The sequence below is a fragment of the Podarcis tiliguerta genome (genome assembly GCF_965153285.1).
Source record: "Podarcis tiliguerta genome assembly, chromosome: 14".
Taxonomy (NCBI): Eukaryota; Metazoa; Chordata; class Lepidosauria; order Squamata; family Lacertidae; genus Podarcis; species Podarcis tiliguerta.
Genome location: NC_139547.1, coordinates 41,441,849 through 41,468,942, shown reverse-complemented (window position 1 = coordinate 41,468,942; position 27,094 = coordinate 41,441,849). Strand labels below are relative to the sequence as shown.

The following is a 27,094-nucleotide window of genomic DNA, read 5'->3' as shown; positions in this document are numbered from 1 at the left end:
TGTTTATTTCCTTGACATCTGATGGGAGGGCGTTCCACAGGGCGGGCACCACTACCGAGAACGCCCTTTGCCTGGTTCCCTGTAGCTTCACTTTTCGCTGTGAGGGAACCACCACAATGCCCTCAGAGCTGGACCTCGGTGTCTGGGCTGAACAATGAGGGTGGAGATGCTCCTTTGGCTATACTGGGCCAAGGCCGTTTAGAGATTTAAAGGTCAGCACTAACACTTTGAACTGTGTTTGGAAATGTACTGGGAGCCAATGTAGGTCTTTCAGGACCGGTGTTATGTGGTCTCGGCAGCCACTCCCAGTCACCAATCTAGCTGCCACATTCTGGATTAGTTGCAGTATCCAGGTCACCTTCAAAGGTAGCCCCACGTAGAGCGCATTGCAGTAGTCCAAGCAGGCGATAACTAGAGCATGCACCACTCTGGCAAGACAATCCGTGGGCAGGTAGGGTCTAAGCCTGCCTACCAGATGGAGCTGGTAGACAGCTGCCCTGGACACAGAACTGACCTGCATTTTGGACAGCTGTGAGTCCAAAATGACTCCCAGGCTGCGCACCTGGTCTTTCAGGGGCACAATTACCCCATTCAGGATCACCACCACCACCACCATTTATTACCCATCCTTCATGCAATGGTCCCAGGGGCAGGTAACAACAATTAAAACACAATATTAAAATCCTTCCTTAAGAAACCAGTGTTTCCTTACATGAGTACCTCCAATAAATGAAAGGGACCATTCAGTTGACAAGAGTCCAGTCGTGCTGAAAATTTAATGAAGAAATTTGTGGTGGGGATGGGCATTCAACCTGGCTGGCACATCAAGGTCTATAGAATCTGAGACTAGGTTCAGAAGCCCAAACCCAACAGAACACAACGTAATTGACAGACTAGGTTCTTTGCCATTTAGGTGGGGTTTTTTATTTTTTAAAAAAAATTGTACACACACTTGTGTCTGCGTAGATACTTTGTGATATGCAGTTTTACAAGGGAGATGTAAAAAACCTAAACTCTCTGGACATTCCCAAGCTTCTGAGCTTGCTCCTCAGATCGCAAGCAAAAACTACAGAAATGTCACAGGGGGCAGAAACAGATCTTGGCAACTCAAGACGACACCGGGGCCTTCTTGTGCGGATCTACAGCTGCACAATAAAATACTCCTGGCTTCTCACAAATTATGAATCAAAGCTGTCCGCTTGCATAGCATCCTTTGTTCCAAAATACCATCCCAGTCCAAGGAATGCCTTATGCCTTCCATAAACATGCAGAACCTACACAAGAATTCCTTCAAAGCAGCCCACACAATATTTCCAGCGCCAATTCCTACCAACCCTGACAGTAGGATGGTGCCACAGGATTGCACTGTCAGGCTAAGGCCCCACAAGCATGATGATATCACAGCCCTGTCAGATCAGGAAGGCTTGACAAAGACTCATCAATTTCAGTACTTCTGGAAACAGGTAAAAGAAAATACAGTGGTACCTTGGGTTAAGAACTTAATTCGTCCCAGAGGTCCATTCTTAACCTGAAACTGTTCTTAACCTGAGGTACCACTTTAGCTAATGGGGCCTCCCGCTGCTGCCACGTGATTTCTGTTCTCATCCTGAAGCAAAGTTCTTAACCTGAGGTCCTATTTCTGAGTTAGCGGAGTCTGTAACCTGAAGCGTCTGTAACCCGAGGTACCACTGTACTTCCTTCGCACAGAGCAAGGTTAACTATGGAAGTTGCTCCCATGGGAAACAGTGATGGCCACCAATTTGGATGGCTTAAAATAGATTGGGCAAATTCATGGAGAAGAATATCAATGTCTGCTAGTCACAAAAGGGACGCGGGTGGCGCTGTGGGTAAAAGCCTCAGTGCCTAGGGCTTGCCGATCGAAAGGTCGGCGGTTCGAATCCCCGCGGCGGGGTGCGCTGCCGTTGTTCGGTCGCAGCGCCTGCCAACCTAGCAGTTCAAAAGCACCCTTAAGTGCAAGTAGATAAATAGGGACCGCTTACTAGCGGGAAGGTAAACGGCATTTCCGTGTGCAGTTCTGGCTTGCCAAAGCAGCGATGTCACGCTGGCCACGTGACCCGGAAGTGTCTCCGGACAGCGCTGGCCCCCGGCCTCTTGAGTGAGATGGGCGCACAACCCTAGAGTCTGTCAAGACTGGCCCGTACGGGCAGGGGTACCTTTACCTTTACTAGTCACAAAGGCTATGTACTGCTTCCAGCTTCAGACAGCAATGCTCCCAAATGCCATTGCCGAAAACTACAGGAGGGGAGACTGCTCTTGCCCTCAGGATCTGCTTGTGGGCTTGCCACAGGCATCTAGAACAGGATGCTGGACTCAAGGGGCCACTGGCCAGATCCAGCAAGTTCCCTTTATGTTCTTATGCATGCAAAAGTTGAGGGCTGTTACCTTCACACCCCGCTTGTAGACTTCCGGAAATATTTTGTCAGCCGCAGTGGTGAAGCGGCTGAGGCCAGCCCCCGCATAAGGAAAGTTTGCAACATTTGGGGCTTCTTGGTTAACAACAAAATAAAAGAGGCAAATAGGAGAGGACACAGAACATGGAATCGTAGAGCTGGAAGGGACCCTGAGGGTCATCCAGTCCAACCCCCTGCAATGCAGGAACATGCAGCTGTTGTGAGCCTGCAACCTTGGTCTTATCAGCACCATGCTCTAAGCAACAGAGTTATTTGGGACATGATGGGGACAGGTAAAAATATGAATGAAGCGAGTGGAGATCACTCAGTTTGTTTCATGACTGAGTGGAGATTTGAATCCCAGCCTCTAACCACAAAGGTAAAAGTTAAAGGACCCCTGGAAGGTGTCCAGTCAAAGGTGATAATGGGGTTTCGGCGCTTTCAGGCAGAGGGAACCGGCGTTCGTCCACAGACAGCTTTTCCAGGTCATGTGGCCAGCATGACTAAAGCGCTTCTGGCACAAGGGAACACCGTGACGGAAACCAGAGCACATTGAAACACTGTTCACCTTCCCGCCGCAGTGGTACCTATTTATCTACTCGCACTAGTGTGCTTTCGAACTGCTAGGTTGGCAGGAGCTGGGATGAAGCGATGGGAGCTCACCCCGCATTTTGTTCTTACATCCTACATACAAGGAACCCAAAGCAGCGTACATGTAGTTCCTAGGCGGTCACCCATCCAGACACTGACCAGACCAAGACCTTCAGTATCAGGGACAGTAAGTCCCTAATATCGGATGCTGGGGAACATGAGCAGGAAAGGCCAAGGACATTGTGCTCATGTCCTGCTTTTGGGCTTCCCATATGCCTCTGACTGATCGCTGGGAGAGCTGGGTACTGGACTGAACGGCCCTTTGGTCCTGTTCCAGCTGGGTTCTTCTTTTGCGCTTCAGGAGACCCTGCTAAGGACACTCAGTGAGTTCAAGGACAAGGTGAGATGTGCAATCTAAGCGCACTTTCCATTATGAGACTTACTTCCACACCAACATACATAACACTGTAGTGTTAAAGCAGAGATGCTCTCGGCTCAGTTCCTTCAGCCACTATGTTACACCTGCTTCTTAATCCTAACTGAAGCGAGGAAATGCTGCGTTACTTAGGGGCATGGGGAGGGAACTTTGCATATTGGCTTAGCAGCAGCTTCACCTACTCCAGGTCTCAGCTCCTGGTATTAAAAGCTGATAGCACTACCTTCACTACTGGGTAGAATATGTCTCTCAAAACCATAGAATCCTTGGGAACAGATCACTGGACAAGAATGACCTCTGGACTGAGCCAGCAAGACTCTTCTTGCATTCTTATGACAATTCTGAGAAGAAGGTTGGTGGACTAGATGGATCTCTGAGGGTCTTAGGATTAGGTGGGCCTTTAGAATCCTATGTTGTTTCCTAACCAGACACATCTAGGAAATCCAGAGGAGGCTATGAAGGCAATGAAGACTGTTGCCCATCTCTCACCTCCCAGTGGTATACTGCCCTTGAACATGGAGGTTCTATGTAGCTATTAGAATTCCTTGGATTAGATCCAACGTTAATCATGCTCCAAGCAGACCCACTAAAATTAATGACCTTAACTTGCTTGGGCCCATTCATTTCAATGGGTCTACTCTTGAGTATGACTCACATTGGAATACAACCCTATATAGCAAGTCTGGGGGACTTTTAGCCCTTCCAAGTGCCGTGAAACTACAACTCCCATCATCCTCAGCCAACAAAACAACCACGCTTGCCGGGGTTGATGGGAATTGTAGTTCAGCAACATCGAGAGACCCCAAAGTTCCCTACATCTGCTATGCAGTTATCATGGCTAGCAACCAGTCACAGACCCCTTTCCCCCAAAATTTGTCTGATCTCCTGTTAAAGACCTGAAGACAGTGGTTTTGATACATTCGTTAGATGTTGGGTGAAGACTTGCTTTGTTTTACCCAAACTTTCTAACATTCAGATTCATTAAGTTTTCCATTTCACAACCATCGAGTCAAGCAGGTGTTACAGCAAGGAAGGAAGCCGCCTTTGCGTTGCCGGGACTACAACTCCCATCACCCTTGACAACTGGCCATGCTGACTTTGGCTGATGGGCGCTGCAATCCAACAACATGCTGAGGACCACAGGTGGGCCACTCCTGCTCTATCATACTCTTCGCTGGGCTTCACACCTAGCTGGGACCAACTCCCATTGAACCCAGCAGGGCTGACCTCAGGGCAGATATTACAACTGTGCTGTTAGTGGTCTTCCTCCTGCCCAACTCCACCAAATGCCCTCAACTGCCCTTGCAGGGAAAGACACGGTCATTTTGGTTGCAACTTCTGCAGCTCTATGGAAGTAAGACTTGCCAAGGAAAACTGTTCCCTGTGGATCCTGCCTTTTGGATGCAAACTTGATGCTATGTCCCCTAGAGTAGGCCCACTGAAATTAGAGCGCTCCTCCTGAGGGTGGGGGGGAGGAATGTATCTGTGAAGTAACTCAGGAGGAACTTTCAAAGGGCCCCTGCAATTTTATTTTATTTTTTGGAAGGAAAAAAAGCATAGCAACTATGCAGTCTTTGTTTAAATGGAGCAGCTCCACTATTAAGAACACAAGCAGCGACATGCCAGATTCCTGACTCAGGATACAAGATTGGTAGAGACTTCCCTTGCCTTTAAAAGAATAAATAAATAAATAGCATTTCCCCCCCCTCCCCTTTCATATTTTTTTGCACAATAAACAAAGCAATCACTCCCGGCATAGTACATAATCGTGAAATCTGCTTGGACTCGACGATGACAACTGTGAGAGATCAGATTTAATAGCAGGATGGGTCTGTTGCAGTACAGAAATATTAGCAAATTGCACGTTTGCCCTTCGAAGCATTTGTAGATCTAATGATGCAGAAAATAACCTTGGGCTATTTAATAAAAAATAAAAAATGTGAATGCTGATTGTTTGGAAGCTCAATGGAGCAGGCTTTCTGTTTAAAGTCAAAAGGAAGGAGTTTATTTTTCCTTTCACTGGTGAAGAAGAAGAAAGCAGCCACCACCATCTTGTAGAGACATGACTTCATTCATAAACACGACTTGGAATTTTTTTTTTACAAATGAACCCAAGGCAATAGATCTTAAAGATAACAACACAGTGGCATGAATTAGAGGCAATGCGATGGGAGTTCTTCCTGGCTGGAGAAATTATCCTGAACCTATAAAAGTCACAGCCACCTACAACACTTCTGGGTTGTGGGGAGGTTTAAATTATGAGGCTATATTGAAGCTTGGCACTGTGGGTAAAAGCCTCAGCGCCTAGGGCTTGCCGATCGAAGGGTCGGCGGTTCGAATCCCCGCGGCGGGGTGCACTCCCGTTGTTCGGTCCCAGCGCCTACCAACCTAGCAGTTCGAAAGCACTCCCGGGTGCAAGTAGATAAATAGGGACCGCTTACTAGCGGGAAGGTAAACGGCGTTCCGTGTGCGGCTCTGGCTCACCAGAGCAGTGATGTCACGCTGGCCACGTGACCCGGAAGTGTCTCCGGACAGCGCTGGCCCCCGGCCTCTTTGAGTGAGATGGGCGCACAACCCTAGAGTCTGCCAAGACTGGCCCGTACGGGCAGGGGTACCTTTACCTTTACCTATTGAAGCTGCATTGCTGATCATGCAAAGCATAGAGTTCTGACACACAGGTATAATATCTTGCAAGAGCAGGCCAGTTAGGAACTCTACACACAAATAAATATCCCATTTTTACATTAGGAAAGAACCACCACGTGCACAGGATCCTCCACTGAAGTTTGCCTGTGGCAGCTGAAATTCTATGGTTCACCCAGACACATTCATCACTTGATGGCTGCAACATCAGCTAACACTGCAGACAGAACTTCCGTATTGACTCAATCCAAACACAATACTTTTGGGTGGAACTTCACACATTAAGCCAGCAGCCCTCAGGTAATCTTCTGCATGCCTACTCACAGGTAGGCCTCCTCGAGTACAATGGGGCTTACTCCCAGGAAAGGATTGCCTGCTGAATGGAGGAAAATCACGTGATGGTAAAAGCATGGGTGAACCAATCCTAAATCTGTCCAATCAAAAGTAGGGGAACATTTTGATTTTATAGATGGGCAGAATGTGTGCATCCAACTAAGTCCTACTCAGAGTTGCACCACTGAAATCAGTGGGCCAACGAGAACTGTGTTGATTAATTTTAACAGGTCTATTCTGAGTGGGACAAACATTGGGTGCAACCTGTGAGTTCAAAGTCCAACTTAGTTAGGCCTTAGCTGTCATCCTCAGTTCCCTGCTGCAAAAATGGAATATTAACAAACAAAAAAACCCCGCACAACACAAACTAAGATTACTGCACATGTGAACCCAATGAAGAATTTAAGTACATTTTCCACATTTTGTGCCACATAAATGAAAAGTCATAGTAGAATTTCACAATTCTTGCTTTGAAGAAAGGCAAGGCACAAATGCCAAAAAATAAAAAATAAAAACAGCAGCAGCAGAAGAAGTTCCCTGCTCATGTAGACCACTGAAAGCAGGAGTTCCATCACTGGATGGAACACAATCACAGCCACACAACCAACAGTTCAAAAGCATGAGCACAACTGATCAGACACACAAGCGCTGCTAGCCATAATGGCAAAACAGGGGGCCAAGCTCCAAAGGCTCTGTTCTGCAGAATTCAGGTTGCCTGGGGGTTAACCTTCCGGGGAAGGCGATTGCTTCAAACCCTGCTTGTAGAAGCACCCAGGAAAAGACAATAAACCAAGCCAGACCACTCCTTCCTTCAATCCAGCAAGGTTGCCGTGTTTTTTAAGATGCATCCCCTATACACACAGACGTGCAAGAACTCAAAATACAACACTGGGCCAGGCTGGAAGCAGTGACTCTCTGTCCTGAGGCCGAAATGTTCCCGCGGCTTGGGAAAAATGCCTGACTCAGCCTGCATCCCTGAAAGCTGACCTTTGGGTTCCATCTGCCTGCCCAAAGCAGGAGCGAATTTAAGAGTGGACAGAAGACATTTGGAAAGCATCGGTCCCATGTGCAGAGCCGCCGATGACTCCCCACAGAGGTTTTTAAGGAAAACGCATCACTCCCCAAAGCAGTATCTCTCTCTTTTTCTCTCTGACCGTTTCGTAAGATGACATGGATTTAACTGGCAATTCGTTTATCGTCTCAAAAAAGCAGAAAGTAAGGGGGAAAAGCATGGAAATAATTTACCTACGGAGTCAATCTCCAGGAGGCGCTGCAGGTCACGGATGCTGTGGATCTCGCTGTGAGCCAGCCTTTCGATCACCTCTTGAGGGATCTCAGCTTCCTTAAAAAAAAAAACAGACAGACAGACACAGGCTGATCGCTCTCTCTTCTCTCACTCCAAAAACACTTTCTGAGTACAGCCTGTAGGGTTACATCTTGTGGCCACTGAAGCCTCTTCGCCTGCTCTCTAATTACTCCCCCCCCCCTTCCTCCAACTGCTAAAGGGCAATTTAAATCATCATCATCATCATTTTGAAGCCGCATCCAGCATTGCACCAAGCGACACAAATCCTTGCCATGAAACTCTGCTGCTATCTGGCAGGTGCCTACATTTTGCCGGCGTTCGCCAGGAGGTTGGGAACTGTTTGAGGCCCCACCTGATTGTGAGGAGGGGGTCAGAAAGACTGTGTTTCTCACCCAGGGAATTTCGCTTCCTTGATTTCGGAGGAAGCCCAGCAAGTTTGAAAGGCAAAAAATAAATAAATAAGGGGAACACTGGCTGGTTGGTTTTTGAATCACATCCCAAGCACACTTATTTCCTATTGAATTTTGCAGGAATTAGTAACCGTATACAGGTACAGGCTGCTCAGCTGCCATTTCACACACACTTACTTGGGAGTAAGTCCTGTGCAAAATGAATAGAACTGATTCCCAAGTAACCCTGTTTAGGATTGGGCTGTTGGGGCGGGGAGAAGGGTGTCCCTGGGCACCATCGTTAAAAAAAAACCACAGCATGAGATAGATCAAGTTTAAAGGCAGCACAGCTCAGTAACCCAGCCAACTCCTGGGAGCCTTTCCAAGAAGGCAATCCTATGAGCTCTCCCTGGGGAGTAAGTCCTCTTGAACTCAGACAGGGCTTTGCAAACATGAGTTGGATCAGACCAGGAAGGACTTTCCTCCTCCTCCTCCTCCTACGTATGTGCTTGAAAATTGCCTCTCTTTCTTAATTACACACACTCGGTTTGCAGCGTAAGAGATATTTATCCATGCATATCTTTTCAGCAGCAGGAAAGTTAGCACAGTAATAAAGTTTTAGGTTGGCATTGGTGTCAGCTTAGTACTTAACTCCCCCTCACTTAAAAAAAAAATAAATCTGTCTGGTTGGGAATGCGAAGGAAGGGGGAGACAGAGAGACAGAGGGAGGGGGAGATTATAGATCCAGAACTAATACAATCCTACAGGTTTCCCACGTCGGAAGACTGCAAAAAAAGCTGCTTTGGGAGCTATAATTTTACACATCACAGTGTTTACAAGCAAGGTCAAGCCAGTGTAGCTTTTAAAAGAGATGTCCTTCCTTATAAGTCATTTAATTCCCACATCTCTTTCCCCCAGAAATGGCCACCTGTAATAATCCTCAAAATTGGAAGAGGAGAGGAGAGGGAGAGATTTTATCAAATCCAAAACTATGCCCGTGGAAATCCAAAATATGCCCATAAAGAGCAATAAGAAGGCTTACAGGGAACTCGTCCTTTTCCCCCCGATAAAGCCGGAATCCTAAACAGTGCAGCTACTTTGGTCAGGGCAGGTGGACCCACTGAACTCAGTGGGATACACTTCCAAGTAAACACGCTATGATTTTATCTCTTCTGACCTTATAAAGTGAATTCCTAAGGTGGATGGAGGTAACGCGCCGCTCCCTCTGGAATGCCAAAGCAAGGCTCTACTACATCAATTAGAAACCCACTAGCCTAATTGCTTCATTATTATTCTATTTTAGCAGATTCATGCTAGCTTCTCATTAACAGGAAACCGCGCTATTAAAATCCCTCTTCCCAACTCGCCTCCCCACCCCGCTCGCCAGGCGGCACTCGCGCCGACCCAGGGCGCCGTTTGCAAACCGTTCCAGGGGACTTGCAACGCGCGTTCGAACGCTCGCACGTTTTACACGCGTGTAAGGGCACACACGGCAAGCAGTGCAGCCCCCCGCCTCCATGCCAGCCCCGGGGAAACCAGCGTGCTGCACGATCTTAATTCGGATCGCAGCCATGCACCTTAACGTGACAAGCGGCTCTCCACCACCACCACCACCACTCCCTCACTACTTGATCTTTTGCAAGATTTTAGAAGCGAGTCTCTCTCTCTCTCTCTCCTTTTCCCCTCCCTCCTTCATCCAGGGCGAAGCTAAAGCCATCCATGGTATTGCAAACATAGTAGGTCTTCCGACTTGGGCTGGGGAGGGGGGGCGGTTTGGAGAGATCAGCCTCTCTCATGCAAAACATTAAGAAGCAAAGGGGAAGAAGGAAGAATTACACTTGTCATGCAAAACTATAGAAATAGTTCAAGCTTAAGAAAAATAAAATACAGGGATGTTGAGCCTGCTGCTACTGCCGCCGCCGCCCGGATCTCTCCCCCCCCCCCACCTCCAAACCCCCGATTTCCAACGGCGAAGCACCTACCTCCGCCAGCACGAGGGCCAGGTAGCACAAGCCTATGAGCCAAAATCCTGCCCAGGTCCTCATCGCGGTCTCATGCACTGTAGCCAGGAATACAATTCAACGGGGCTGCGAAGGAGGAGCACCAGCCCGCCTCCCTGGGCTGGGAAAATAACAACCATCCCTCAGAGGGATCGCCACACCGGTGTGGAGTTCTCTCCGGCTTGGGCGCTGATCGGGGTGGCGGCGGGGAGGATGGGGGGGGCGGCTCTCTTTGGATTTATTGATTTCACAGAGGATCGATCGGGGTCTCCTTTTGCGCGCGGGGTTTCTCTCCTCGGGTAGAGGCGCCACGGGGAGAAGGAAGGAAGAAGAGGCTTACAAGGGGGTGGCGGTTCTTGGTTTCCCCACCACCACCCCACCCCGCTTCGCTCTCCAAAAAATAAAAAATAAAAAACGCGGGTGGTGGTAGTGGGGGAAAAGGGGGCTTTGCAGCTGATCGCTGTGGCTCCTCTCGCTCGCTCGCTTCTCCTGCGCGTTGCCTCCCTTGGCTTTCGCAGGACTAAACCAGCCGGTACTTCTGCATATTTGCTTAGATCGCAGCGAAGTGAAACCCTAGCAGGCCGCCGAAACGCCCATCACCTGTGTCTGGAGACAGCTCGCCCCCTTCCAGACATGCGGAGTGTTACCAGTCCCTCCTTCTCAATCGCTCTTCCTCTCTCTCCACCCGCCCCCCCCCCGCTCACCCCAACCCGCTTTCTAAATACCCACCCACCCCGCAGCGAGATGGGAAAAGGAGAGAGGGGAAAGATCGCTAGCTGATCTTTTGCAAATGCACCCTTCTCTGCAAGGCGCATCCACGCCCCTTTGATAATATTAGATTCGCATGTATATACTGTACTTCTGTTGGGAGCGGGAGGAGGGGTGGGGGGAAAGAAATAATAAAGGATCAACGTCCTTTCTGCAAGTGTGCACCCTTCTTCCGCGAGGGAAACAGGGATCTTCTTGCTCGTTTGCTTTTTCGGGGGGAGAGGAAAAGACCAAAATATTAAAAGGACCGGAAGATTTGCTAGAGGAAACGGAGCCACTTTGGGCACGGATTCTTTGCAAATATATATATATATAAAATAGTCACTGTGGTTTTTAATTTAAAAAGCAAAAAATCCAGCAGGGTTGATCAGGCGGAGACATGAGGGCGCACGGACTCCGAGGGAAGGGACGGCTCTTTGCAGCCGGCGTCCCTTTTCGGAGTCTCCAAAATGTTCCCCAGGCGGCGCGGTGCGGGGTCCCCTCCCTGTGTCCCTGCCCAGGCACCAGCTCCTCCTCTCCCCCCCCCCCCAAACCTCCGCCCTACACCGTGGTCGGCTCCCGGCAGGCGGCCCTAGACTCGTGTAGGTCTGCCGCTTCCGAGGCGAGAGGGAGAGTCTAGGGCGCCCGGCGTACCGCACTGCCAGCCCCAAGCTGCACCACGCCGCACCGGCGTCCGCGCCACCTCGCGCCCCCCACCCCCAAATATATATAAAAATAAAAGAGGCGGAGGTGGAAGGAGCAAAGGGATTGGAGATCGGAGCCCGAGGGCTGGGCGGGAAGAGGGCGATCTTCTGGCAAGCGCCCCGCAACTCTCCGGCATTGCTTTATAATATCAATGGTCTGGGGGGGGGTCCCTGTTTCTCCTCCTGCCGCCGCCGCCGCCTCCAGCGCTGCCTTGTCACCTCGCCCCGGGTTTCTCTGCGGCACTGGGGAGGGAGGAGGGAGGGAAGGAAGGAGAGAGGGGGAAGGAGGGATCAACAGCCGACGAGGCTTCTGCGCAGATCCCCCGTTGTAACCTTAAGGAATCCACCTTGTACTTTATTTATAAGGCGAAAGGGAATCGCCATGATTAAGCAAAAGCACGCCCTCTCCCTCCCAGCAGCCGGGTTCAGAGGCGAGGATTGTATGGGAGCATGCATAGAAATAGATACAGATATGTAGATTTATATATACCGTATATATACATACACACACACTCTTACATTACATATAATTATGTACTCAAACGTACTTGAATTGCTTTGAGCTGCAAAGGAGAGGAAAGGGTTGCTCTCCTCATTTTAGTTTTGCCTGCAAAACAGCCCAGACCTTACACGTGTCTGTGCCAAAGGGGATCCCACTGAGCTCAACGGGACTTACTGCCAGATAAACAGGGAGGAGGAGTTCAGCCTTTAAAGATCGCATTTCCACGTTGGTCTCACCAAGTCAGAAGTTTGCATCGTTATCATTATTATTATGACACATTCATAGTCTGCCTTTCTCCCAAGGTGCTCAATGTGGCAAACATGGCTCTCCCCCCCCCCCCACGCTGTTTTTATCCTCACAACAACCCTGTGAGGTAGGGCAGGCTGAGAGTCTGCGGCTGGCCCAAGTTCACCCAGCGAGCTTGGGTGAGGATTTGAGCTCTGGTGTCCCCAGGCCTAGCTAAAAATCATAGAACTGTATAAAGGGACCCTGAGGGTCATCCAGTCCAACCCTCCTGCAATGCAGGGATCTTTTGCCCAACACGCAGCTTGAACCCACGGCCCTGAGATTAGGAATCTCATGCTTTACCGACAGAGCTATCCAGCTATGCCTCGGATAGGGTGACTTGTTTTGCTTACCTGCAGCGTTCGCCAGCTTGGTGGCTTCCAGGTGTTGCTGGACTACAACTCGAAGTGACTTAACAGAAACAATCCTGTCTTCTTAGCGAAATCAAAAAATAAAAAATTTAAAGCATTTCTATCTCACCTTGACCTCCAGGAAGTGTGGATAGCTCCTCTTATTTCAGTGACAGTTTTACAAATGGCTCCCATTTTGCTGCCTGAGGGGAAGGAAAAGATGGCGGCTCTCCCCCTTGGGCTGGCAGCTGGAGTTTTTGCCTCAGGGACCAAAAAGTCATCCAATTCACAGAATTGTCCTGGTTGCAATGTACATCCTGTCCATTGAAAGCCCATTCTTCCCACCCCATTGTCAGAATCCCGGGAACTGTAGTTTGCGAAGGGTGCTGGGAACTTTGGCTCTGTGAGGGATAAACTACAGTCCCCAAGTTATTGAGAGTGGGTGCTTTAATTGTATGGTTGTGTACATAACCACTTTTTTATAAACCCTTCTTGGTATTAAGGACACGGTTTGGGGTTAAGGCCTGTTATGTCCTGCTCTCCAGTGGCAAAGTATGGGCCAAGCCCATTGTTTTGATAATATGATAACACTTGCAACCTACGAGCAGACTGCTTACAAACGTAGACTCTGCTCGGATAAATATGACAATATTAGGAACAAATCTATACAAAACGTAGTAGACTATTAATATTCCTATTAGTATTAGGATTCCTATTAGGATTAGGATAATGATATCAAATTTACAAAAGAATGTATGGGTTAGGGTATTTTTTGTATATATTCATATAATGTTTCCTTCCCCCCTCCCCGGCTTTACACAGTTCTGTGTTTTGTTCTTTCCCCCTTTTTCTTCCTTTTGTGTCACTTTACTGCTTTACATTTGATTCCCCCCCCCCAATAAATATCAATTAATAAATGGGGGAGAAAAGTATGGGTCTAGCCATGCATAGACCTGGCTTAGTTGTATCTATTGATCTCCTCCTGTAGGGCCTGTAAGAGAGCTATTCTGCCTGGCCTTCAATCTGAACTAGCCTGATCCTCTTTTCCCTTTTCCCCTTTCCTCTTCCATGAAGAAACCCTTCCCCCCCCCCCCAATGCCCCCTGAATTTTTGAATTTTATTGATATTGATGCTGCATTTTGTATTGTATTTTATGCTGCTTATGCTGTTTTTAAGTCGCATTCGAATCAATGTTTTATATTTGCTGTTAGCCGCCCTGAGACCGGGGTTTTTAAACCAGGAAGGGCAGGGTATAAATAAAAATTTATTATTATTATTACTAACTTGGAGATAGATAGATATGTGTGTGTGTGTATTTCTGTATGTGGTTTACATATTTCAACAACAAAAAAAGATGTAAAAATACAGATTCCACACCCAGTGCAGCTACTGCTGAGAGCCAGAGTGTCAGATTAGGTAGGACTTGGGAAACCAGAATTCACATCCCTGCTTGACGACCTTCAGCAAGTCATCATCTTGGCCTAGCCTCCCTGGCGGAAAAAGTGGTATATAAATGCAACAAATAAATAACACAATCATAATTTTAAAAAACCTCATTTTATGTAACATAATTAAACAATCCACCTCTCAAAACAATGTACATAAAATAAAGGAAAAAACTTAAGCGAATCGTATTTTTAAAAATGCATGAAGATACAACATCAGAATACAACACCATGAAAATATGTACAGTGGTACCTCCAGTTACATACACTTCATGTTACATACACTTCAGGTTACACACTCCGCTAACCCAGAAATAGTGCTTCAGGTTAAGAACTTTGCTTCAGGATGAGAACAGAAATCGGGCTCTGGCGGCGCGGCAGCAGCAGAGGCCCCATTAGCTAAAGTGGTGCTTCAGGTTAAGAACAGTTTCAGGTTAAGCACGGACCTCCGGAACGAATTAAGTACTTAACCTGAGGTACCACTGTATCTTTAAAAAGAAGAAAAAGTAGAGCCTCACATGTAATAATGCAAATCAGGAATTCAGGAACCACCTCACTCTCCTTATAGCCTCCTGATCACACCATCCAGTCCAACCTCACTTCCATAAAACAGTCAAATGGTCCCCAACCAACAAACAGGCCAACAACAGGTGAAAAGCCAAATGAAAGCAGCCATTTCCATCCTATGGATGAGACTTAATGACTACTATTGAATTACTCCTCAGAGTAATTGGTTAGAAAGTTTATAGTCAATGCTTGGATTAAGCAAGCAGATGATTCCCCTCTCCTATTATTATTATTATTATTATTATTATTATTAATTTTCAGCACCAAAATAGATTCCTGCTTTGCATTTTTAACACAAGTGTTTATGCAAACAGGAGATCGCAAGTGCCATTTTATGGCTGCATTCAGACCTGGGGTTTATTGCGTTAGTTTTCCTGGTTATAATCCTCGCACTTCTGTCCCAATTTCAAACATTCCCTTTTGCACTGCAGCAGCAGCAGCAGCAGCACCTGTTGCATTATGGAACAGTGGCTTTTTAAACAGTGGGAAAGAACTGTGTTCCAGGATACCGCCCCAAATTTCTCCCATGAAAACACAGTGCAACATTCCTGCGATTTTCTAAATTAACAAGATTGCAAATAGTTGTTTTTTATTATTTTAAAAAAAGAATCAGATGGAAATGACACCTCTTAAAGTTGTGTGAAAGATCCCATTAAAAGGCAGAAATTATCAGGTCAGGAAATGTCGGGAGAATGGAATAAAACCGGAATATCCAAAGTCCGTTTTGGGGGTGCAATCCGGCCCGCCAGTCAGTTTAATCCAGTTTATTTTTTATTTCCCTAAAAAAAGCTCAACAACTTTGGGCTAAAATCATTAAAGAACAACTTCAACCCACAGCTGTCAACCTTTCCCTGTTCTTGCAAGGAATCCTATTCGGAATAAGGGAATTTCCCTTAACAAAAGGGAAAAGTTGACAGCTATGCTTCAATCTTTTTTTAAAAAAAAGTCAACAACTTTGGTCGGCCCCCACAGCCCTTCACTTCATCAAATCTGGCCCTCCTTGAAAAAAGTTTGGACACCACTGGTCTAAAAGAAGTGTTTGCCCTTACCATGTGCCCTTCTCTATGCATACACACCTGGCAAATTTTGTACAAATCTCTGCCCTCTTGCCCTCTCTTTTGGGGATGAGTTTTCTCTTTCTCCAGGGTCCCTTCAGCTTCCACCCTGCCTCTCATAGACAGGGCAAACACTTCTTTCAAGTTAGTGCCTGTCTCCAGACCTGTGTGCACCTTCTAGAAACAAAGGAAATGTCGCTTCCCAATTCAGAAGCATTACATTTACACAGCTGAGATAAAGCCAGGTGATTAAATTGTTTGACATTTCTTGACTTAAGTTGCGGCCATGGAAGTAGGGTGGAGTTTCGCGGACAGGGAGACTTTGCTAGCCACTGCTAGAGCTGCCTGGGTTTCCGTCTTCCAGGGTATATTTGAGGCAGGGCCAGGAGAAGTTCAAAGTCAACATCACAGCCTTTGAGTTACACATTAAACCCATCTCCTATTGATTCAGCCCCTCCTTGGCCAAGAACCCAGTCGGGGTTTACGCAACCGAACTGGTACAGCTGTCCAATTGACTTCCATGCAACCCTGTTAAAGATTAACGTTTACTCACTTTCTCTAGAAGCAAGAGGTGCTTTCCATGCTCTGCTTCCTGCCAGGGATGAGATATACATTTCCGATTCCTTCGTCTCATGCACAAGCGCTAACTCACACATTGGCGTTACTGATGAATAACCGCAGGAATAAATACAGTGGTGCCCCGCAAGACGAATGCCTCGCAAGACGGAAAACCCGCAAGACGAAAGGGTTTTCCGTCTGCAGAGGTGCTTCGCAAGACGAATTTCCCTATGGGCTTGCTTCGCAAGACGAAAAATGACGAAAGCATTTTAGCAGCAAAACCGCTAATCCCCCCCCCAAAAAAAGCCGTTTTTAGCCCTTTTTTAGCCAATAGCGCTAATAGCGCTACTCCGTCAATGGGCTTGCTTTGCAAGACGAAAAAACCGCAAGACGAAAAGACTCCCGGAAGGGATTCTTTTCGTCTTGCGAGGCACCACTGTACCGTATTTTTTGCTCTATAAGACTCACTTTTTCCCTCCTAAAAAGTAAGGGGAAATGTGTGTGCGTCTTATGGAGCGAATGCAGGCTGCACAGCTATCCCAGAAGCCAGACAGCAAGAGGGATTGCTGCTTTCACTGCGCAGCGATCCCTCTTGCTGTTCTGGCTTCTGAGATTCAGAATATTTTTTTTCTTGTTTTCCTCCTCCAAAAACTAGGTGTGTCTTGTGGTCTGGTGCGTCTTATAGAGCGAAAAATACGGTATATCATGTTGCGAAATGAAAATTGGTACAGATCAGAAATTGTTCTTATATGCAACAACGTTGGCGAGGTTATTATTAGCCCAGGTTTGGAAACAACAGCAATTGCCAACAGTAGAAGAATGGCGACAGAAGGTAATGGAATACGCTGAAATAGCTAAATTAACGGGGGAAATTCGACAACAGGGCGATGAAACATTTCAAAAAGAATGGGAAAATTTTATGTCGTACATAGGAAAGATAAGGTGAAATAGTGAAACCAGTAGAACTGAAACAAACCTCATAATGTGAAATATAAAGAAATTTACTGGATAATAAAAACAAAAGCATAATGTGACTAATGTAACTGATAGTAGCTGTAAATGAATATAGACAGACAACAAGAATTGTATATATATATAGAAGGATTTATTTGTTTATAGATATTCTATGGACAAATATGGAAGAAGAAGAACGATATACAAAATGGATGGAGACAATGCGAAAAATTTAGATGCAATATAAAAAAGCCAGAAGAAGGAAGGAGGGAAGCCAGCTCTTAGGAGCAAATATAAATGTAAAAGGCAATACAATATGTGTATGTGGAGTATGTAACTGAAAAACCAATAAAGAGTATAAAAAAAAGAAAATTGGTACATGTGTTTTATTGTTAGTAACACTATATTACCTGTTTTTTTTAAAAAAATAATTGGCTGATTAATAAAATCCAATGAGTTTTAATCAGTTTAAATCTGACTAAATGATTTATTCGCTGAATGTAGTGGGTCTTGGGTTGGTATCCAACTAGCATAGTCCATCACTACAAAGATTTCCACTTTCATGGGGGAATTCACGCTTGTACACACATTGCCCCCTCCCCTATTCACTGGAGGGTTGGGGAAATCTTTAGGGGGCACACGGGGGGAGAAGAGAGGGAGGTTACATTGCACAAGCAGAAATCCTTGCAATGATGGAATGAGTTGCTTGGGCATCGCCCTGTGTTCCAATTAAACATGTATAGGAGTGGGCTGTAAATCTGCATAATATATGATGAAGTGTTTTGGAAGGGGGTGCCTGCTTAAAGAAAATATGTTCCAAATACATGTTGGAGCAGAAGGCACCATCTTAGAATATTACCTCCTGCGTGGGGGACATGGGAAGCTGCCTTACCCTGCCTGAGTCAAAACACTGGTCCATCTAGCTTCACAATGTCTAAACCAGGGGTCAGCAAAGGAGTAATTTTATCGCAATAGCCACATTAGAAATTATTACATTTACTCAAGTACTCAAAGTCTTCAGAGTGAGGGCAAGGCAAGGAGGAAGGGCAAAAAATATAATTGCACACTTTTGCACTACAGTGTGAGAAGGATGGGAAGCTTCTCCTGCATTTCATTGTGTGTCTCCACCCCTATCGTTCAGCTTGGACACTAGAATCATAGAGTTGGAAGAGACCACAAGGGCCATCGAGTCCAACCCCCTGCCAAGCAGGAAACACCATCAGAGCACTCCTGACATATGGTTGTCAAGCCTCTGCTTAAAGACCTCCAAAGAAGGAGACTCCACCACACTCCTTGGCAGCAAATTCCACTGTCAAACAGCTCTTACTGTCAGGAAGTTCTTCCTAATGTTTAGGTGGAATCTTCTTTCTTGTAGTTTGGATCCATTGCTCCGTGTCCGCTTCTCTGGAGCAGCAGAAAACAACCTTTCTCCCTCCTCTATGTGACATCCTTTTATATATTTGAACATGGCTATCATATCACCCCTTAACCTCCTCTTCTCCAGGCTAAACATGCCCAGCTCCCTTAGCCATTCCTCATAAGGCATCATTTCCAGGCCTTTGACCATTTTGGTTGCCCTCCTCTGGACACGTTCCAGTTTGTCAATGTCCTTCTTGAACTGTGGTGCCCAGAACTGGACACAGTACTCCAGGTGAGGTCTGACCAGAGCAGAATACAGTGGCACTAAGATCCAGCTCCGAAGGCCTTCTGGTGGCTCCCTCACTGCGGGACGTGAAGCTACAGGGAACCAGGCAGAGGGCCTTCTCAGTAGTGGTACCCACCCTGTGGAATGCCCTCCCATCAGATGTCAAGGAGAAAACAAGTATTTGAATTTTAGAAGACATTTGAAGGCCAGTTTTTAATGTTTGAGGTTTTATTGTGTTTTTTATATTTTGCTGGAAGACACCCAGAGTGGTTGGGTGTATTATTATTATTATTATTATTATTATTATTATTATTACACTTAGTTGCCAGCATAGCATTCTTGGTCTCCTATGGCAACCAGCCCAGCACTGAAAACCTTAAAATACAACCCTGACCTAACAGATTAATCAGTGCAGATTTGCAACCCTGATCTTTAACGGTATGCTGTTGTCATCTGGTATTTTGCTCTGCTTTTCCATCGAGGCAGCACACACATTCCCCCCCGCCTCTGGATTCCCCAAAAGTCCGTGCATTTTTCAATATGTGGTATTCGCCTGGATTTCAGATCACAAAATGTCAAATGTGAATACACAGGCAAAGTCTTTAGGTCCAGAGCAAAGATTGCATAGGGCGATATAAATAGCTTGACGGTAACGTATACGTTTGGCATGTGTCAATCTCGGGTGTCGGGGTGGGGTAAGATCTCTGCACAACATGACCCTGCAGAGCAGCTGAGAAAAGCTGGATTCTGCAGTCGGCATCAATTATGCAACGCAAGCCAGGCAGCGTCTCATACATTTGCTTGATTGAACATCCTTTCTCCTGCTGCATCTGCTAAGTCCATGGACAGCAAGATAGTCTGAATCAGTGATAATCCTGCTCTCTGCTTCCCACTCCCTTCCTGATCTCCTGAGATTTTGCTATTTATTGTGGGAATGTTCAGGGAGGCAGGAGAGGATATATTGTTTATTAATATCCTTCCTAACTTGCGCTAGCAAGTTCCTTTACTTAGCAGAGTTTCACATTCCCCTTTTAAACACACGGTGGGTAGCTGGTTGCTTGTGTAAGCCTCTCACTAGTAGGTTCCTGGTAGGTTCCCTTATATCCCTCTTAAAAGAATCAACACTCCACAATCTTGTGTAAAGTATATAAAAGCAGTTTACTCACATTCAGTTCACAGTTGGATCCCTGAAGGCAGACTTAGTTACAAAGTATATACATGTGGAGCTATCCCATATGTGGATAATCCCAGTTTCTAAAAGCTGCTCCAACAACGGAGGAAGTCCTGGACTGTAGTCACATGCAAAAGGAAGGATGCTCCAGCCCAGGAGGAAACAGGAAGTGTTTGACTGGCTGGACCAAACATCCCCTTGCATGTCCCCTCTAGGAAAACATGGAATGTTGTATTTGACTGCTCCCAGTGGATTACATCCCACATTTATCACACACGTTTCAGACAGTTTCTCCACAGGCTTGAGGACTAGAGACTTGTTGGGGAGTGTTTAATGAAAACCAGTTTGCAAGGGGATGGTGGTTTCTAAGGAGCAGCTGCACCAAAATAGTTAAAAGAACTGCGCTGGGAGCATCTCTGGTTAATAGTACAGTGCATTACGCATGTTCATTTGGAAGTTATTCCCATTAAGTTCAATGGAAAGTGCACATGAGATGGCATTGTACATCTCACCTCAGAACTGAACTCAGTTTGCGTCCTTAGCAAGCTCCTTTCTCAGTCCTCACTGCCCAACTGCAATATACTATAAAGGTTAAGGGACCCCTGACCATTAGGTCCAGTCGTGGCTGACTCTGGGGTTGCGGTGCTCTTCTTGCTTTCTTGGCCGAGGGAGCCAGCATACAGCTTCTGGGTCATGTGGCCAGCATGACTAAGCCGCTTCTGGCAAACCAGAGCAGTGCACAGAAACGCCGTTTACCTTCCCGCCAGAGCAGTACCTATTTATCTGATTGCACTTTGACGTGCTTTTGAACTGCTAGGTTGGCAGGAGCAGGGACCGAGCAACGGGAGCTCACCCCGTCGCGGGGATTTGAACCACCGACCTTCTGATCGGCAAGTCCTAGGCTCTGTGGTTTAACCTACGTGGAAGTGACTTCGAGCCTTTAAGCACCGCATGAATACATACAGAACATAATCCTGGGGAGGGCAAAGAGTATCTCAGGCCAGGCTGACATAAGCCCCGGCACCTCTCTTTTACTGTAGAAATTAAGCACCGCAGCTATGTACCCTCCCCACCCACGCCGCCGTCTCGCTGAGCTCCCAGTGGGTTTTTTAAACAACAGGCCTTTTCTCTTTCTAAACAAAGCATGTTAATAGAAGGAGCAAGGAATTCAGCTGCGGGTCTGACAATCCCAAAGGCATTTAACTGGATTAACTGCAATAACACAACCGGGGAGTGATAACTAGCCTTTGGGCGAGACAATTGACTGTAAAATGCACAACCCAGAGCTTTCATCTACAGCAGCTTTGCACCAGTATGTTAGGAAAAGGGGGGGTGAGGGAGTTCTCAAATGGGGCTCGCCAGTTTGAAAGCTTGCAATGCTTAGACATGTTCTCCCTTGCTCTCCCTCCCTCCCCCCTTTTTTTAAAAAAAGTGTGCTTTTAATGGGCCACTTTGCAAATTCCCACCAAAACACAAGTGGTCTTTTCAAGTGCCCCATGATGTCATCCAGCCTTACAGGGTGGTCTTGGGGAAGAAGCAAGGAGGATGCTGAAGCCTCGGGTCTTAAAAGGACAAGTCGCCAGCCTCCAAGTGTTTCCAAGCGGGGTTTTACATTTGGGGTGGGAGAAGGCTTTGCAGAGAGCTGTTGCCTCTTGCAATTTTGACAGCGAAATCCTTGAGGTTCCGGGGCACGACCTGAAGCTTGATGAAGCTCAGCAGGGCCGCATTCACACAACGCATTCCACACCCTCCAACATTTCTCCGATGGAAATAGGGACGTCCCATTCCATAATGATAAGATTACTACTTACACACATACCCCACATCTTACTGGGTTGCCCCAGCCACTGTGGGCAGCTTCCAACATATATAAAAACATAATAAAACATTAAACTTTTTAAAAAAAATCCTTCCCTATACAGTAGTGCCTTGGGTTATGTACGCTTCATGTTACGTACGCTTCAGGTTATAGACTCCGCTAACCCATAAATAGTACCTCGGGTTAAGGACTTTGCTTCAGGTTGAGAACAGAAATTGTGCAGCAACGGTACGGTGGTAGCGGGAGGCCCCATTAGCTAAAGTGGTGCTTCAGGTTAAGAACGGTTTCAGGTTAAGAATGGACCTCCGAAACAAATTAAGTACTTAACCCGAGGTACCACTTTAGTAGAATTGTAAATATATGGTGTGAATGTGGCCAAGGTCTGGGCTGGTCTATACCACAGCCGCTGGCCTTGAGCTACCTGGCAAAACTGTGATATCATCATCATCATCATCATCATCATCATCAATTTATTTATTTATTTATCACTTTATTAATTAAATTTGTATGCCCCCCCTATACCTGTAGATCACAGAACATAAAATCACAATATAAAAAGTAGTAAATGAGCAGAAAGCATATGGGGAGGGCTGTACCTTGCTGAAAAATAGAATAAGAATGCAGCTTAGCTCAGTTGGTTAGAGCATGGTGTTGACGACCCCAAGGTCACAGGTTCAATCCCCATACGGGACAGCTGCACATTCCTGCATTGCAGGGGGTTGGACTAGATGACCCTCAGGGTCTCTTCCAACTTTACAATTCTGTGACTCTAAGAGCAAAAATATGCGCCCTGCATAAATTGAGGAAATGGGCTTTTTAACTAGTTACGGGGCAGAGAGAGGGGTGGAAAGAGGAGCATCAGGGCACTGAAGCTTTGGCCTCTGGCACCTAATGAGAAGCATTTTTAGTAAATATGGTATTGTGTGTGGGGAAGGGTCCTGGGTCAGTGGCGGAGTATCTGGTTTGTATGCAGAGGGTCCCAATTTCAATCCGTGGCTGGCATCTGACCACTGAAACTGATGAACATGACTAAATTCAGCCAGTTGATTTCGGCAGGTCTGCTCTGAGTATAACTTAATTTGACCCAGTACCAAGGCTGCTCCCTGCATTCCCATATGCCGTCCGTTTTGCCGTCCGTATCAATTAAGTTCGATAACTCTTGCTGGCGGAAGAGGAACGCTTTGATGGAACATTGCCAGACAGACGGGCAGTTATCACCTTTCTCTCCCACCAAAAGGAAACAGATGACATCACCCAGCCAGCAAAAAAATGATTAATGTTTAAGATGTCTGACCAACTGCAATAGTTCTCCAGGGTTAAACGGTCCCGTCCCCCCCCCCAAAAAAAATTATGATTAGGGTTGTCATAGCAATAACAACAACAGGCACTCCTTCAAACAAGACCTTGACCATTTTCATAATAGGAATCTCATGGAACAATGATTCTTCCCCCACACTAGTTCATTGGCAGGGGCTTATCTATAAATGAAGTTTGCTGGAAACCAAACAAGAAGGTGGTAGTTGCAGGGGGAAAGTGGTGGTTTCTATTAAAATAACATGCAGCTGAAACCAACTTTGCTTTTTTAATCCCAGTCTTCAATTTAAAGAAGTATTGGGGGGCGGGGAGGTTTCTAACCCTCATGATTGCGGAGAGAACCTCAAATGTCTGATGAAATAATAATAATAATAATAATAATAATAATAATAATAATAATAATAATAATTTATTATTTATACCCCGCCCATCTGGCTGGGCTTCCCCAGCCACTCTGGGCGGCTTCCAAAAAAAATAAAAATTAAAATACTGTAATACATCATACATTAAAAGCTTCCCTAAACAGGGCTGCCTTCAGATGTCTTCTAAAAGTCTGGTAGTTGTTGTTCTCTTTGACATCTGGTGGGAGGGCGTTCCACAGGGCGGGTGCCACTACCGAGAAGGCCCTCTGCCTGGTTCCCTGTAACTTGGCTTCTTGCAGTGAGGAAACCACCAGAAGGCCCTCGGTGCTGGACCTCAGTGTCCAGGTAGAACGAGGAATCAGAGAGATGCTCAGTAAAGAATTCCTAATTTCCAGGACGCAAGGTTTTTCATGCACCTTGTCCCTTCCTGTAGCTAGCAGAATAAATTATGCAAAGTTGGCAAGGGTTCGTATTTGTATACCTTAATTCAGAGTGTAGATTTTGGGTTTCCATGGTACAGAATGGATGGGGGCGGCAGTCACAAAGCACACGCAGTTCTGTTGAAGTGTCACCCAGATAACATTTCGCTTTGTGGTGTCATGTTTTATAATGCTTTTCTCTTTCACAACGCAAAAGAAAAAGGGGGAAAGAACTGGCTGTAAATCACATTTACTTCAAAATTACGGTCTGCAGAGAGTTTTGTACCTTGAGATGTTAATGCAAAATAATAACAGTAATAGGCTTATTTATTTGTTGCATTTATATTGTTGCATGCCACCCCTAAACTCTGAGAGGTGCGAGATTCCAGGAGTTCCAGGTCTTCAGCTAGGGTTTGGTTTTCCTTTTGGGAATGAGGCACAGTGGAGAATGTTGTGTCTTTAGGATATATGGTTTATTTTCACATACAGTGGTACCTCAGTTTATGAACTTAATCTCTTCCGGAAGTCCATTCTTAAACCAAAACCATTCTTAAACCAAGGTGCGCTTTCCCTGATGAGGCCTCCCGCCGCCGGTGCCCTTCCGCTGTTTGGATTCCGTTCTTAGACCAAGGTAAAGTTCTCAAACCAAGACACTATTTCCGGTTTTGCAGAGTTTGTAAAGCAAATCTTTCTTAAACCGGACTGTTCTTAAACCAAGGTACCACTGTATATACCACCTGAGCCTACAATGGAGGAGCTCCCAGCATTAACATCCCAGAAAAGGCTGGTTTCTCCCATAGCCATAGCCTTAGATTCAAGCATAAATCAGCCATGATGCGCTCTCTCTCTCTCTCTCTCTCTGCCTTTCCATCATGGAGGTTTTTTCTCCAGGACACATCACAGCAAACGCCTGCTCTCAAACTCTGGCTTTGTCCTCCCAAGTATCTAAGAGGGGCCCCACCCATTTTTATCTGGCACAGAATCCCCTTTCCTTTGTTATCTTAATGGCCCATCACCCAGGAAGCTAGCCTTGCTTATTTAGCTTTTAACACTTAAAAGGATTATAGGGGTCTGGTACCCACAAACTCATGTCAATATACAGTTTCCTCCAAGGACCTCTAGGTGGTTCTTCTCTCCCCCCTTTTATCCTCTCAACAACCTTCTGAGGTAGACCAGTCTGTGAGAGGCAGTGACTGGACCAAGCTCAACCAAGTGAGGTTCATAGTGTTATTGATTATGGTTGTCTCTAACTCCCATTATACTCAGAGTAGACCCATTGAAATTACTGGACCTAACATGCCGATGGCCATTAATTTCAATAAGTTTACTTTGAGCAGGGATAACATTGACTACAATACAATACAGTAATACTTTCCCTAAGGGGCCACTTTATAATGGCATAAATTGCGGCGTTTGGGGCGCCCTGGATTCGGCAGCGCAGGATCTTCCTCTGGTCTCTGCTTAAGACTCTTTTGGTTCCTTTTCTCTTTTGGAGAAAACCCTGCTGCCACCACAACACTTGCTTTGGCAGCGAAAACGAAGGGAAGAGAAGAAAGAGGAGCGGCAGAAATGTCTACAAGGAGCAGCAGGTGGTCTTCCCAGATTGATGCTGTGGATGAGGAAGTTCAGCAGGGCCTGCGGTTGAGCACACCCCAAAGGTGAGAGAATTTGCTCTGCTGTGGAGCTGCCACCACCCTGGCCAGCTTCCACCGGGAATATTTTGTCTGTGCATAATTCGGCCTTTCAGCTGGGACGAGAAGAACCTGCCTTTCACTCACCTCTAGCCCTGTATTGTCTGTTTGGACTGGGAACAGCTGTCCCAGACACCAGCTGTTTCTAAGCACATGGCTTCCGCACAAGAATCCTAGCAACTGTAGTTTACCGCCCACAGAACTACAATTCCCAACACCCTTAACAAACTACGGTTCCCATGATTCTTTTTTTGGGGGGGGGGACCACATGAATTAACTGCGCTTTAAATGGATGATGTGTACTCAGTTCTCAGTTTTCCTTCCAATGCATGTGTTTTCTCTCAGTGGACCTTGGGGTCGTGTTGTGGACATGTTTCAAAAAGCCGCAGTCAGATCAAAGAGAGGCTGCGACCATTCCTCATCCTGTCCCTTTAGGGAACCCTCTGGGCAAAGCCACCACAAACATTCGTAAAGTACTGGATGTGCTCTTCTGTTATTTCTTTTCACTTTCTGAAGAAGAAAAAAGAGGAGAAAAGATTTTTCATTCTTTCCAAGTATTGTGAGAACAGGAATTTCCCCGTTTTAGCCAATTCCACATACTTTTTGTCATCAGAGAGGACGCGGACTGAAGGGTTTAGCAGAGGCTAAAACAGGGGAACCGCAGGGTATATTCTGGTAGCAGATCAAGCAAACACAAAGTAATTGAAAAGGCCAGAAAGAAGGAAGAAAAAGTAGTTTAACGCCAGCTCCGGGCAGCGTTGGAGTAAAGGCCATGAAGGGATCTATTATGAGGAATAGCAAGCTGGTAGAGCAGGCGATCCCAAGCTATGCCATGAGAAATAAATTCATTTAAGGGCTCCAGTGAGCCACAAACACCATCCATGGTGGAGGAGGGTACCCATTGCCCCTCTGCATGAGCTACTGTTCTAGATTTTGCCTCCCTTCTCATCAGCCTCGGCTGTGGCGTAGACGATTCTTCTGCATCAGATCATTCACCATTCTCCTGATGAATAGCAGATTGACTCTCTCTCAAAGGATGCTGCCTGTTGCTTCTCTGCTGATGCTCTGCGTTGATGCAATTGTACAAAGTTTCCGAGCAAGCGTTGCCAGCCTGTCTCCTGGCCTCTTCCTTTTCTCCCTTACTATCGGTTGGTTGAACAGCAATCTGCCACCCATGCAAAAGCCCTAAACGGCCTCGGTCCAGTATACCTGAAGGAGCATCTCCACCCCCATCATTCTGCCTGGACACTGAGGTCCAGTGCCAAGGGCCTTCTGGTGGTTCCCTCGCTGTGAGAAGCCAAGTTACAGGGAACCAGGCAGAGGGCCTTCACAGTAGTGGCACCCGCCCTGTGGAACGCCCTCCCACCAGATGTCAAAGAGAAAAACAACTACAGTGG

General features: G+C 46.4%; 1 protein-coding gene across 6 annotated transcripts in view; it reads right to left on the bottom strand.

The window, feature by feature from the left end:
* PDGFA (platelet derived growth factor subunit A) overlaps positions 1 to 11,934 on the bottom strand; it is a 63,847-nt gene extending 51,913 nt beyond the window's left edge. For 3 of the 6 annotated variants that reach the window (XR_014504930.1, XR_014504931.1, XM_083413799.1), the window contains exons 1-2: positions 10,092 to 11,800; positions 7,660 to 7,756 (exon numbers count right to left, since the gene is read on the bottom strand). Coding sequence is in view for 4 of the 6 variants with exons in the window: in XM_083413799.1 (XP_083269925.1) it covers positions 7,660 to 7,756; positions 10,092 to 10,154 (160 nt within the window). In the remaining 2 variants the exon portion in view is untranslated. Of the gene's footprint in view, positions 1 to 7,659; positions 7,757 to 8,307; positions 10,050 to 10,091 lie in introns of those variants that run through there. The other 3 variants (XM_083413800.1, XM_083413797.1, XM_083413798.1) reach the window with 3 other exon arrangements.
* Positions 11,935 to 27,094: the final 15,160 nt, after the last annotated feature.